The sequence below is a fragment of the Colias philodice genome, chromosome 15 (assembly GCF_061535455.1).
Source record: "Colias philodice isolate Cphi_HAF_F1 chromosome 15, ilColPhil1 Martin Lab GWU primary, whole genome shotgun sequence".
Taxonomy (NCBI): Eukaryota; Metazoa; Arthropoda; class Insecta; order Lepidoptera; family Pieridae; genus Colias; species Colias philodice.
In genome coordinates, this window is record NC_143100.1 from 2406917 (window position 1) to 2421960 (window position 15044).

The following is a 15044-nucleotide window of genomic DNA, read 5'->3' on the forward strand; positions in this document are numbered from 1 at the left end:
TAGTGTGCGAATTTTATTATAATCGGTTAAGTGGTTAAGGAGTCCATTGAGGACAAACATTGTGACACGAGATTTATATATATTAAGATAACTTCTTTTTATTAAATCTTATTGCATTTTACACCCAAAATTCGACATTGCAGGTCGTCCTAACAACATGAACCTTTGAATAAACCATTTGTAACCCCCAAAGTGGATGTAGAGAAGCTTTTATAAACACATAATTTTTGTATGCAAGGAAAGTTCATTCATGGACGTTATTTTGTACAATCCCAGTGGACTCAGAAAAATTATTTCCAGTGTATGAAATAGCGGTGAAAGTTATTAAAACTTTTTCCCGTTTTGAATTGCATTAAGTTGTGGTCAATTTGGTGTTGTTGTTAATGTGGTTCTATTTTTATAACACAAAAGTATTATTTAGGGCTAATTTTTCAATCCTTGGTACAAACTTATTCGTCGAATAACGTGCAAAACTACCATTTCAAAATGTATTCTTATTGCCCGCAATTGACAGTTTACAGGTGACATTTTAATATTATCGTGTAATACTTTATTGGACGGATAAATTTTAACCAGGGATTGAAAAATCGGCCCTTAATCATAGCATAAGTATATAATAAAGATGAGATATTTAACATCTTGTTTGTTAACTCAAAAATTTTTTGAATGGCTTTTACAATTTGAATGCTGCCTTGTTTAATATACCTACATGCTTTTATTAGTTTCACCAATAGCAATCGACTCCTTTAAACTCAATTTTGACCTACTATAAACGGATAAATTTAATTCACACTTTAAACACTTATCATGGATTACAATAGTAGAATATTCATTTGTAAAGAGTACAATAATTTCATAAGTTTATTCGTTTTTTAACTATTTTTGTTATTATATCTCGAGTCAAGCGTATCATAAAGCGCAAATAGTAGATGCTTGTCTAGACAAGCGGTTACTACGTAATAATTTGGAAATATGAACATCCATATGTTTACCAAAATATATATCCAAATACTCTCTCTAGTTCCCGCGAAGTGTTTCTCAGCAGTGTTTAAGTCAGTTCCTAGAAAACTTACTAGTGAGCTTGTGTGTTTAATTTCATGATGTGTTTATTAGTTAAACTTCGTAATGAAGTGGCTAACAGTGTAAATAGATACTTAAAGCACAGAGTACCTAGTCACTAAACAACGAAAGAAAATAAAACAGTTGTTAGGTATTCTATATAATATTATAATACAAATATTGACCTTGCTAACCCTAAAGTTTTGATTGTATCCCCTATCTGGGTGCTTTAAATGATATTCAGGAATAATGTAACAATCTGCTGATTGTTTATAAGCATTTGAGTTTAGTTACACATTCATAAACCTGAATCGTTGATACATTAGTAAGTAATATATTAGTAGCTATGTATTACCTAGCTATACGCTCATCCAAAATAAACAAAACAACATCATAAGCGTATATTTCCTAATATTCCATATCAATATTAAACGTAAACTTTAAAGAAGTCCAAGTCCATCAGCTAAGACATAGTAAATTCATACCCAATTTACATAACCCGTTCATATTATGTTCCCGTCACTTGCGATGAGATTACCAACTGTCAGGTGTCCACTGCGAGCTCTAATTTAGCTAACAGACTTAACTCTATATAGATGCAAGAGCTATGTATGAACTAATATAAGATGGAAGTTATCTTCTTGTGTTCGATGTCTATTTTCTGTTAATATTTTAAGTATCTTCAAATATTCTTAGAGTATATGAAAAGCTTTGAGATGACTATTTCTAAATTTGTCCAAAGAAATCTTATACATAAAAATAATATGTATAAAAGTTGTTTTTTGCGAGATTGTTCGCTATAATCTCTCATAAACTATACATAACATAACTTAACTTTCTTCATGCTTGGTACTTTACTTGGTATTTAGCAATAAAGCCGCCAATTGCTTCTGATATCCTCGTGTTGTAAAATTAAAAATTGTGTGCAATAAAGAATATATAACTATAACTATAAACAATTTATTCCTCAAGAACTCATAGTTTGGTTTTGTAGACGCCCATAATATTTACCATAAACATAAGTACTCAATTTGCATACCATTACCATCCATGTATCCGCAGTGAAGAATGAACTTCTACTGCTTATAGAAAACATAATATTCAGTAATGCAATTGATTTCAAACCGGTGCAGATCATTCATTTTTCATTCCTTCATACACGAATGGTCTCTCAGTAAGCATCGTTTAACGTATTGCACGCTTGGAAAACCTTAAATGGAGTTCTGTGGTATGTATTTATACTTTAGCAGGTGCAAATTAGATGTATTAAATTGCAATGCTGCGGACTGCGGCTGGCTGATTCGCTTGCGTCGTAAATATGTCTTTTTAACGAACCGGAGTAGATTTCTGGACGTAATTATGGTGGTGATTTTAATTATGTTTTGGTGTACCGATGTGTAAAAAAACAAAGTTTTGTGAAAAATCCAAACCTGTATCCTTTCAATAATTTGTTAAATCGCGCGCTATATTCAATTGATATTTTAATATTTAAACGTCAAATATGCACCAACTATAAAGTTTATAACAACGAAACATCTCAAAAATGCTACTAATATAACCTTTAATACGTTTAAAACAAATATAATAACACAATTTTCAAATAACAAAGTCCCATTTACTCCAATAAAACGGAACTATAATTATCACTGTAACAGATTTCCCATCACCAAAGACATGTTCGTTATCCAACTATAACGAGGCAAGAATTACAGCTATTAAAACGTCTAAACCATACCCCATTTGATTTTTCAATTAAAACCTGAAAGGTTAAAACAAAGGCGTCGAGAGAACAAAAGCACGAATGCAAGCTTTGGCCGCGGTTTCATAATTTCCTTATTTGCAGATGTCGGCAATTTTAATTTTTTTATTTCCATCACGACAAAGCGGCGGGTTTTGCTTGACGTTATTTACATTAAAATAGAGGATTCTTTACATTATGTTATTATGTTGTGGTATAAAATGACCGAGCTTTGTGTTTTTATTTTTAAGTGAATGTACGGACGACGGAACGAGGTAAGAGTTTTGTATTAGATTGGCATTTAGGTGATGCATTTTTAATGCCACTGCTTTCTTTAGCTATTTTAATCTTCAATCGATTCATAGACAGTTTAATAGACCGTTATTTCAAGAATAATTAAACTAACCAATAAGGGCTCTAAAACACGTTCAACAATCCCAATTTCGCTTCAAAATAGCGAATCTACTTTAGATACACATCATTCTTTATATAAGTAGAATAAATCCACTCTGGCCTATCTCGCAGACTATCTGCCAATACCAAAATGGACCGGCCAAATACGACAACGGATGAAATTGAATTTGTACTGTGGCAACGATGGAGCTCGGCGTCTCTCGGGACACCTCGGGTACTCCCGGCTCGTAATTCAAACCATTTAACCGAATAAACTTGGAAAATGCTTCTAAAATATTTTTAAGACCATCTATTTCGTTAACGCGTGCTTGGTTTTTCTCATGAGTCCAACTGACTAATGCGAAAATATTTGCAGCAGATGTGATTTTAGTGCAGCATTGGAATCTTTTAGATTTTACTTTACTGCAAAATTGTACAATAAATAAAAATATAAAATATTATTACTACTACTGTGCCTAGCCTTATCCCAGTTCATTTGGGGTCGGCTCTCCTCGTCATTCTTCGCCAGAGACATCGATTCCGGGTCGTCGAATCATTTACTTGAGCTTTCTTCAGGTCTTTGTTGATAACAGACATCCAAGTTTGTAGAGGTCTACCGCGCTTTTTCGGTCCAGAATTTATGGCCAAGACTCGCTTGGTCATGTGCTCTTCAGGTCTTCTCATCACGTGGCCAAACCATTGGAGACGTCTTTCCGACAGCTTCTCTTCAATTGGTCTAATCTTGAAACTTCCACGGATATGAGTGTTTCTCACTTTGTCGGCAAGGGTAACACCTCCAGCCCATCTGAGCATTCTCATTTCCGCTGCGTGTATTTTTGTCGCATGGGCCTGTTTTATGGGCCAGCATTCACTACCATAAATGAGAGCTGGGCGGATCGCTGTTTTATATGCCTTCCCTTTCACACGCACTGGCATCCTGTTGTCACAGAGTACGCCGGACAGTTCCCTCCACTTCATCCAGCCAGTGTTGATGCGGTTGGTCACGTCTGCGTCAATGGTACCGTTGTTAGATATAACAGAGCCTAGGTATTTAAAATGGTCGACAGTATTGAGCGGGTGATTTTGAATATTAATAGTGCGATCTTGGTTATTTGAGCCATATCGGCACTGCATATATTCCGTCTTTTGACGATTGATCTTCAAACCTGCGGTCTCTAAGGCGCGTCTCCAATTCTCCAGTGCTTCTTCGAGATCTTCAGCACTATCTCTAATCAGTACAATATCGTCTGCATACAACAAATCCCAGGGAGGTTCTCTTTGCAAGTTTGCAGTCAGATAATGTATGATGAGATTGAAAAGTAGCGGACTCAACGCCGAACCTTGGTGGACACCCACTGCCACCTCAAATTCCTTGCTCAACCCTGCCGGACTTCTTACCTTAGTAGTTACCTTATGGTACATATTAGCAACCGCATTGATATAATACTCTGGAACATTCTGTGACCGCAGGGACTCCCAGATCAAATGTCGTGGTACTCGGTCAAAGGCCTTTTCTAAATCTATAAATGCAAGATGGATGTCTTTCTTCATTTCTCTATGCTTCTCCAATAAAATTCTCACACAGTGTAGGGCATCAGTAGTTGATTTCTGCTTCGTGAAGCCACATTGGTTTTCGGTTATATTAACCAACTGCAGGAGACGATTGTTGATGACTCTCTCCCATATCTTAAGTGTATGTGACATGAGTTTTATGGCACGATAGTTTTCACACCGTCTTAAGTCACCTTTGTTTTTGAAGAACGGGACTAGAAAGCTTTTCCTCCATTCAGTAGGAATTCCATCACGTAGGATTCTATTAAAAAGTTGTGTGAGGAAAAGAGCTCCCTTCTCACCCAACTTTTTCCATAGGTCAGCGGGTACTTCGTCAGGCCCCACTGCTTTGTTGTTAGACATTTTCCTAATAGATGTTTTAACTTCGTCTAGGCTAATTTCCTGTATTGGTCCCTCAACAGCTGGTAAGTGTGGTGGTTCTTCGTATGGATACGTCTGATTAAGTAGTTCCGAGTAGTATTCCTGCCATCTTGCGTTAATATGAGCGTTTGAGGTCAGTAGCTGATCATCCTTGTTTTTGATGTACCTCGAGTTACGAATATCCATATTGTTAGCTCTTCTCTGTCTAGCTATTCTAAAAAGTTCCCTGTCGTCTTTAGCTCTTTCTAATCTTTCGTAGAATTCTTCATCATGATGAGCTCTTGCGCAGGCAACTTCTCGTTTAGCTGCTTTCTTCGCATTGCAATAATTACTACGATCCTCTTCACTTCTACTTAATTGCCAGATCTTGAATAATTTCTTTTTCGTCTTGACTTTTTCTTCTACTTCTTCTTTCCACCACCGCGCTTGCTTGTTATTCTTGAGAGGACCCTTTGAGATTCCAAATATTTCTGAGGCTTTCTGCAAACAATGATTTTGGAAGCTGCTCCACATTATATCAGCTGTTCGAGTGTCATTTTCCAGTTCTTTGTCTACATAGTCTACCATTTCTCTTATGAATCTATCTCCTTCCACTAGATATAGCTTATGCCATCGGATTTTAGGTGTATATTGCATAAAGACTTTAGTGGTCTTTGGCATTATAATATCGACGACTAGCAGACGGTGTTGTGATGTAAGAGGCTCCCCTAGTATCACCTTGCAGTCTCTAAAAATATGTAGCCTAGAACGGTCAGCTAGGATATAATCAATTTGGGTGCTTGATCCTCCACTTTGATACGTTATTTTATGCTTGTCTGGTTTCTTAAAGAATGTGTTAATTATGGCCATATCATGTGTGATTGCAAAGTCTAAGATGTCAATACCCTGAGTATTCTGGTTACCATAGCCCTGACCACCATGTACTCTCTGGTGGGGAAGGGAGGTAGTTCCGACATGACCATTTAAGTCTCCTCCAATGTATTTACTTTCACCTAGAGGGAAGGATTGCAACAGGTCATTTAGGTCATTCCAGAATACTTGTTTTTCCGATTCACTACAAGCAGTCTGTGGTGCGTATGCTGATACAATATTCATGCAGGGCTGTTTGTCCAATGCAAATTTTATTGAAATAATGCGGTCGCTCACGCGTTTAACTTCCACTATACGCTCTTGCAAGTCACAATCAATTACGATGCCTACACCATTTTGTTTAGTAGTACTGCCATGATAGATGAGTTTATATTCATTTCCTATATTTCGCGCTTTCGATCCCTTCCATTTGGTTTCCTGTATACAACAAATATTAACCTTGCGTCTGAGAAGTACTTCGCTCAGTTCTGCGCTGCGTCCAGTCATGGAGCCTACGTTCCAAGTTGCTATACGCATCTTTTTGCTCTGTCTGTGAACATCCATGACTGTGCCGTCGCTTTGGGGGTACGCCCTAGCATTTCCATCGCCTATAATTCTATCGTCGCTTCGGGGGTACGCCCTAGCATTTTGTCTCGACTTTAATTTAACTTTACTTTTCATGATGAGGAGAAGTTTAAAATGGCTTTTACTTTTACGGCCGGTTGCCACCTGACGCCAAGACAGTAACCCCTCCTGCTAACTAGGGCTTAGGACGCCGCCGTTGACCTCCATAGGTTCATCCGCCGCCGACCTCTACACAACACCCTGCCTGGTGCTGCTGCTCTCCACCAACCCTAAATCCGAATATGTCAGACCGGCCTAGTAGAGAGTACATATGTGCCTGTTGGTCCGCGGGAGTTATTTCCCTCCTACCCTGCATATCTACAGAGCATTCCCCTATCCGCCACCTGGGGACGCGTTCTCTAGAGGTCAGGCTCCCCCGAGAAAATATAAAAAAAATATAAAATATTATTATAAAATAAAAATTGTACGCAATGTATAGGAGCGATATTCTATTTTCACAGGCACGGGGGCTAAAAATCGTTTACAAGCTAAATAAAACTCTTTCAACTGAACGTTGAAAATTTCGTATTTTATATTTTTATAATATATTTTATGCGTTTTATGCATGTATTAATACATTTTAATCGAAATGTATTTTGTAAAAAAAAAACTAAACTGAATTTAGCCATGAGCTCTTTTGATCCCCGATTATTAGCGAATAAAGAACTCGCACTACAAATTACGAACTACAATTCACGCATTGAATCGCACAATGCATCCGAGCGTACATTGTTATTGCCATATTCAATGTTCTGGTAATAAAAAGCAGGTGCGTGACCACAACGTCACAATATCAATGTTTGCGGAGGCTGTACAGGCGTTTTTGCACACTACTGTTTACACGACAGAACATATGCTGCGAAATAAATCCAGCCACAATTCAAACCGACGCGACTCGACAGGGAAATATAGGGTGATTTAAAATAAAACCTGGTTCCCGCTGATTTACGTAGCTCGCTGCGATACGCCGTCCGAAAACTTCGAGTTCACGAGTCATAGTTTGCTTCTGTTTGGCTTGGAATGTTTTCAAATTGTTCTGACAATGTTTCAGAAAAGTGGAGCGTAGTGCGTCAATCTGTTGTATTAAAGGCAAGGGCATTTTATATAACCTGTGTATATAACACAATGGAAAGAATAAGACAGTCATAGAATATGAAGGCACATCCTGGACCTTTGTGTGTTACTACTTACTAGATAGATAATATTTTTATTGGTCTTGTTTTTAGAGATGTGTTTGGTTATTGCAGTATTTTAAACTGCCGGGAAACTAGCAAACACACAATTATATTGCTATTGATAAAGACATTATATAGAAAAAGCTTATACTATAAAGATAATATTATAGAAAAAGTACGTGATTACCCTATACATTAAACACCATGTTATACGCTTCTATTGACAATGGTATTCGTCAAAACCTTGTCGAACACAAGTGAAATTAGTCTCTGACTACGCCTTATAATAGAGTTTCCCAATTACAAGTGAGGTAACTCTAACAGATAGCTTCACAAAGAACAATGGAACGTCCGTCCATTTGTCTCAAGGTACCGTTTCTGAGAAGACACATTCGCTTGGTTATTTAGAGCACGTGTCTGGGCAAATACGATGTTATCAAGATTAAAATCCGTTTAAACGGGAACTATTATAATTTAAAGTATGCTCAATGAAGCCTCAGACATTATTGGAAGTAATTAAATTTAATTTAAAACGTTATTTGGTGAAGTCCTATCCCAATTTAGTGGATATCTAATTGATGAATTTTTGTAGGTCTAACAGTAGGTATCTAGTAAAGTAGTATACGATGAATAATGATAAATGAACCGTTCATTTACCGTATATATTATCATTTTTATGAATAACCGTTGCCCTGTATTTTGTGTTCAAGTTCACCCATATCTAAATAATTTAGTAATCTAAAGTTAATGAACTATACAATACAGTTACGATTAAAATTACTTCCAAGTGCAATTTCTTCGATATATTATAGTAAATGAACGAGATAAATTGCAAAATGTCGATTGAATAAGCAATGAGAATTTAATCGTCTTAGTGAACGGAATAAACTATTTCCCGTATTTCTCAACAATTAATAGCTCTGTAGAAGTAAGCTGGATAGCAATTAGATGCAATTTATAAAAACGGTTCTCAAAGGCGTTTTGAAATGCAGGTACCGCGCTAGTTGGATTAGCGCTTTGTGAATAGTTCAGATAAAAGGGACTCAAATACGTTAAGATGATCGATGTATTGTAGATTTGAAGCTATAAAAGTTGAGGATCGATAAGTTTTTATTAAATTGTTTGTGAAGGTAATAGTCGTAAAAGTATAGAAAAATTATAGATTAATAAGCCTGATCGCTTCTGCTTCCGGTGACTGTCAAAGTAATACGTACAATTGTTGTGCTCCGCTATTTAAACCTCAATCATCTGTATAAGTTATCCATATTCAGTGAAAAGTGTAATTATTCATAAATAAACACCGAAATTGCACAAAAATCATCGGAAACTAAGAAAAGATAAGTCTTTAACAACTGAATTTACTAATTAATAATTCCATAATTCAAAGCATTTCGATAACCAACAGCTGTTATTGACAGATGTCACATATTTGACAAGTGTCAAATACATACTGCCAACATAAGGAAAATATCGAGAGTTGCCATTTGAAAAAGATAAGGAAAAATATAAAAGTCGGGTGACACGATATTGACCATAGACTAAAACTAAATTTTTTAAAATGAATAATGAAGCACTTTTTGACAAACTTAAAACCGAAATGCAAAACCAAACTAAAGAAGTCTTAAATAAAATGGATGAAAAACTAGCACCTTTCACACGAGAAATAGAAGAATTACGATTAGAAAATAAAATTTTAAAAGAAAAAATAGCGAATTTGGAGAAAACCAGCAGATCAAACAACATTATTATATATGGTCTTAAGGAAACAGAATCATCCCAAACAGATCTTCTGGAAAAAGTAACCAAGAAACTTACTACCCATCTGAACATTACGGTTGAACCAAAAGATGTAAATAAGATTTATAGAATCGGAAAAAAAGGTACTGTTGGAGGGAAAACTAGACCAATACTCATGGCCTGTGTAAATGGTTGGTTGAAAAATACAATTATGAAGAATAAGAAGAAACTTGGTGATGTTTACGTATCGGAAGATTTTCCTAAAGAGGTCTTGCAAAAAAGAAGAGAACTACACGAAAGGGTCAAAGAAGAACGAGATAAAGGGAATTATGCGACTATTAACTACGATAAACTTATTATTAAAGATTATTCTACACAGACAAACAACCGGAAAAGGGATCTATCCATATCACCAACTACCCCAATCCAGCCAGAGAAAAACGTACCGACTAAAAATAAGAAAAACGCATTCACACTAATGAGAGGCCGATCTAACTCCACAACATCTCTAACTGGAAAAATAGACCACAACGCATAGCAAATACCTATCAGCCACCGGAACAATATAACACAAACCACAATAGAAGAACATACAAATACTTTCCCCAAGCCGGTTGGTCACCGTGGGGACAACGACCAACACCCTCACCCCTCAAAAATGAAGCGCAACCATCTGTTAAAAATCTGCACCTACAACGTAAGATCCTTAGCATCACAAGAACGATTAATTGAACTGCTGCATGCACTGAAAAGCGTAGACTTCGATATTATAGGACTGAGTGAAGTAAGGAGAATGGGCTGCAAAATCGAAGAATTACAGGAATACATACTCTGCTATACAGGAGAAACAAAAGGACTATATGGCGTAGGATTTTTAATCAAAAAGCATTATAAAAATTGCATAGTAAATTATAGTGGAATATCTGAAAGAGTAGCGGTATTACAACTTAATCTAAACAAACAACTTCTTACACTTGTTCAAGCATACGCACCTACCGAAAAAGCGAGCGAGGAAGAACTTGATAGATTCTATAACGATCTTAGGACGGCCCAGGAAATTGAAGGCAAAACCGTATTGGTTATGGGAGATTTCAACGCTCAAATAGGACAACCATCTAGTCATGAAAATTTTGTAATGGGTAAATTTGGATATGGGAGACGGAATGCTAGAGGTGAAAGATTAATTCAATATGCTTGCGAACAAAAACTGTTCATAATGAACACATACTTTAAAAAGAGGCACAATAGGAGATGGACTTGGGTGTCGCCAGACCATAGAACGAGAAACGAAATTGATTTTATAATGTGCAATGAACCTAAAATAATAAATAACGTAGAAGTTCTGAATAACCTGTCCTATCCGTCAGACCATAGATTAGTACGAGCATCTCTTTCACTAAAAATACCGAAATTGAGCAGGAAAACTTTCAGATCCCAACATAAGTTACCTTCAACTGACCAAGAAAAAATGTTTTACATAAAGCTACTGAAACAAAATTTAGAAAATAAAATAAATCTCAATCATGATACAAAAAACATACAATATTTCTACGACAAATTAGAAAACATAATCTCAACAAGCGTTATTAAAAAACCTACAACTAATAGCAGAGACAACAAAACTAACATACTAAGCGAATCAACAATAAACCTACTAAACAGGCGAACAGAATTATTAAAAACTAAAAATAAAACAAAAGAAATTAAAGAGGAACTTAAAAAATTGTTTAAATTATCAAATAAAGAAATAGCAAGAGATTACAAAAACCATAGAAGCAAAATTATAGAGAAAAACTTAGACAAATACAGAAGCATCAAACGAGCTAATAAAGAACTTACTACACATAAAGACTGGATACTTAAACTAAACAAAAAGCAAGAGACAACTAAAACACGTCAGGATATTATTAACTACGCAACTTCATTTTATAAAGAATTATATAAGAAACCAGAAATAATGATACAAACTACACAGAAAAAGTTCTCGAGTACGCAACATAAGGAAGATATCGTAAAAGAATTTGTTAGTGAGGACGAAGTATTAAAACATATCAAAAAACTAAAATCTGACAAAAGTCCGGGCCCAGATAATATTACCAATGAAGCTTTAAAAATAGGTGCACCAGCACTCACTCCATATCTTGCACAACTTTATAACTTAGTACTTCAAACCGAAAATGTACCTAAACAATGGTACAGCTCAGAGATAGTTTTGCTCTATAAAAAAGGAGATCCATTAGATATTGCTAATTATAGACCTATTAGCCTTCTATCTAGTATTTATAAACTTTTCACATCCATACTTTTGAGTCGGTTAACACCACTAATAGATTCCCAACAACCAATTGAACAAGCAGGCTTTCGTTCGGCCTTTTCAACTATAGATCATATCCACACGTTAGACCAAGTACTAGAGAAATATAAAGAGTTCAATCACCCGCTTTATGTAGCTTTTGTTGACTACTCAAAAGCATTCGACTCCATTACTCACTGTTCAATTTGGAAAGCGCTCGAATCATGCAAAATAAGTACCACATATATAAATATTCTAAAGAACATCTACTCTCATAGTGTAAGCAGAATACGGTTAGAAAACAAAGGAGAAGAGATACAAATCGGACGAGGAGTTAGACAAGGCGACCCCTTATCACCAAAGCTGTTCATCGCAGTATTGGAGGATGTCTTCCAGAGTATTGACTGGAAAAACAAAGGGCTGTGGATTTCAGGCCGATATCTTAGTCATCTAAGATTTGCAGATGACATAGTTCTATTTGCCAACTCAGCCAACGAACTAGAACAAATGTTACAACTGTTATCGAACTCCAGCCAGGAAGTAGGCCTACATATGAACCTTCAAAAAACTAAAATAATGACCAATTCTCGAACTAAACTAATACAAATATCCGGTAATCAAATCGAATATGTTAACAGCTACATATATCTAGGAAAGCTAGTATCATTTAACGAAAACTGTAATGAAGAAGAAGTTGATAGAAGAATTAATGGGACGTGGAAGAAATTTTGGGCTCAAAAAGAAATTTTAAAAGGAGACTACCACATAGGATTGAAGAGAATAGTGATGGATACCTGTATTTTACCTAGTTTGACATACGGGAGCCAGACATGGACATATACAAAGAAAATTAAAAACAAAATTACCACATGCCAACGTTCAATGGAACGAAGTATATTAAAAATAAAAAAAATACAGAAGATTAGAAGCAAAGACATAAGAAATAAAACTAAACTAACAGATGCTCTCCGCCAAGCTCTACATCTCAAATGGCAATGGGCGGGTCACATATCGAGATATACAGATAACAGATGGACATTACTGACAACTAAATGGGCAGGACCAACAGGAAAAAGGAAAAAAGGTAAACCAAGAAAGCGATGGGCTGATGATTTAATAGAAACGGTGGGCAAAAACTGGATGAAAATTTCACAGGATAGGATTACATGGAAGAGGAGAGAGGAGGCTTTTACCCAATAAGGGGTCCGTGGAAATAAGAAAATAAAACTAACATTAGATACTAAAATAGATTAAGTTAAACTAACAACTAACAAAACATTTGAAATGTAAATTTTGATTTTTTCACGGAATAAATGAGCTTTATTATTATTATTAAGCCTGATCGTAAGCGCCCATGAACATTTGCAGAGGCGTAGAGTCTTTTCCTGACCTTACGCCTTTTCTCTTTAACGCCAAAGGGATTGTCGACTTTGTGTATGGGAATGTATGGGATAAGGAAAGAGTATATGGGATAAAGAAAGGATTGAAGATGGGAATGAAGGAAAGGGGAAGGAAAATGATACGGGCCTCCGGTAGTAGGTAGGAATTCGATGGTATAAATATATCAATGGTACTGTTAGTTATGTAGAGCCAAAGTAAAGCAAAATAAATAAGTAGTTAATATGAGGATTAAGCAAGTAATCAAATTCATATGAAACAAACCTATTTTAATATAAAATGTATTCGAATATCTGCATTTCAATGACATGTTGCAAATACGCAGCGTTCATTGTTATGCGGATGACAGTACTGGTGATACCTACTACACAGGCCAAGCAAAGACCACTCTGGAGCAGACTAAACTGTATCGAAGCAACCTCGTGTCTGACATTGAGACCACCCTAGAGAAAATCTCGACTTGGGGCCAATCAAATTTAGTTGATTTCAATCCGGCCAAGACACAGGTTTGCGCGTTTACCGCCAAGAAAAGTCCTTTTGACGTATCCATTAATTTTCAGAACACCCCTATCACAGTAAAACCTAGCATCGGAATCCTTGGGGTCAAAGTTACGTCTGATGTCCAGTTTCGCGGTTTTTTGGAGGACAAAGCTAAAGTAGCTTCGAAAAAACTAGGGGTGCTCGCCAGGGCAAGACGGTACTTCACTCCTGCTCATCGCCTGCAATTATACAAGGCACAAGTCAGGCCCCACATGGAGTACTGCTCTCACCTCTGGGCCGGAGCGCCCCAATACCAGCTCCTACCATTGGACCGCGTTCAGCGACGAGCCGTCCGAATTATTGACGACCCTGAGCTTTCCGATTCGCTGGATCCACTTTCACTGCGGAGAGATGTTGCATCTCTATGCGTGTTCTACCGGATCTATAACGGGGTCTGTTCTGAGGAACTTTTTGAACTCATTCCAGCTGCTGAGTTTCATAATCGCACTTCTCGCCACAAATTAAAGTTCCACCCCCACCACCTGGATGCATGGCGGTCTACCACAGTGCGCTTTTCACGACACTTTTTACCGAGAACGACGACCTTGTGGAACGATTTACCATCCTCAGTGTTCCCAAACAGATTCGACGCAGAGACCTTTAAGAAAAGGGCATATTTATACCTTAAAGGCCGGCATCACATTCGTGGTGGCCCTAACATCGCGAATGCTTATGGGCGGCGGGCATCACTTTCCATCAGGTGACCCGCCAGCTCGAGTGCCTGCTTAAGCTATAAAAAAAAAAAAAAAAAAAAAAAAAAAAGAATACAAATATTCATACAAATGCCTAAACCACAGAATAAATTTGGTTTGCTATAAATTTCTGATGTTGAAAATCAAATTAGCAGATCATTATAATAATAATTGAATAGAATATTTCAATGAATGTTTGAGAAATTTTATGCACAAGCAAATAATTCAATATATTTTTATAGGTATGGGTAGGTTTAGGTACATAATATTATATTGACTAATCCGAGACGTGTCGATTAAACTAGCAAAATCATTTAATCTTCTAGTTTTTTTATTTTTATTTAACAATTAAAATAAATAGTTACCTAATAATTAATATTTAATACATAAACACAGCTGTAAATTACGCCCTAAAGTACCAACTTTTACTAAAAATAAAATATAAGAAAAAGTATATTTACACATGATATTATATGAAAATAACATAAAAACCAATGAGAGTTGCGAAAGCTCCAAACCGAATGACCCAATGTACAACTAGAGATCTCACTAGATCCTCACATTACGATGGGTTTGTCCGGAAATTGAATCTCTCCTGAGAGGGTACAAGCCTA

At 36.3% G+C, this 15044-nt stretch overlaps 2 protein-coding genes across 2 annotated transcripts; both read left to right on the plus strand.

Annotated features, from left to right (window-relative positions):
* Positions 1-9328: 9328 nt before the first annotated feature.
* LOC149482051 (uncharacterized) lies at positions 9329-10045 on the plus strand. Its single transcript, XM_089704094.1, has one exon. The coding sequence runs from the start codon at positions 9329-9331 to the stop codon at positions 10043-10045; it is 717 nt and encodes a 238-aa protein (XP_089560220.1).
* A 3461-nt stretch (positions 10046-13506) lies between these two features.
* Positions 13507-14442, plus strand: LOC149482052 (uncharacterized). Its single transcript, XM_089704096.1, has one exon. The coding sequence runs from the start codon at positions 13507-13509 to the stop codon at positions 14440-14442; it is 936 nt and encodes a 311-aa protein (XP_089560222.1).
* The last annotated feature ends 602 nt before the right edge of the window (positions 14443-15044 follow it).

Excerpts from the sequence above, each read along its gene's own strand:
- LOC149482052 (XM_089704096.1), top strand. The coding sequence starts at position 13,507 with ATGTTGCAAATACGCAGCGTTCATTGTTATGCGGATGACAGTACTGGT.
- LOC149482051 (XM_089704094.1), top strand. The coding sequence starts at position 9,329 with ATGAATAATGAAGCACTTTTTGACAAACTTAAAACCGAAATGCAAAAC.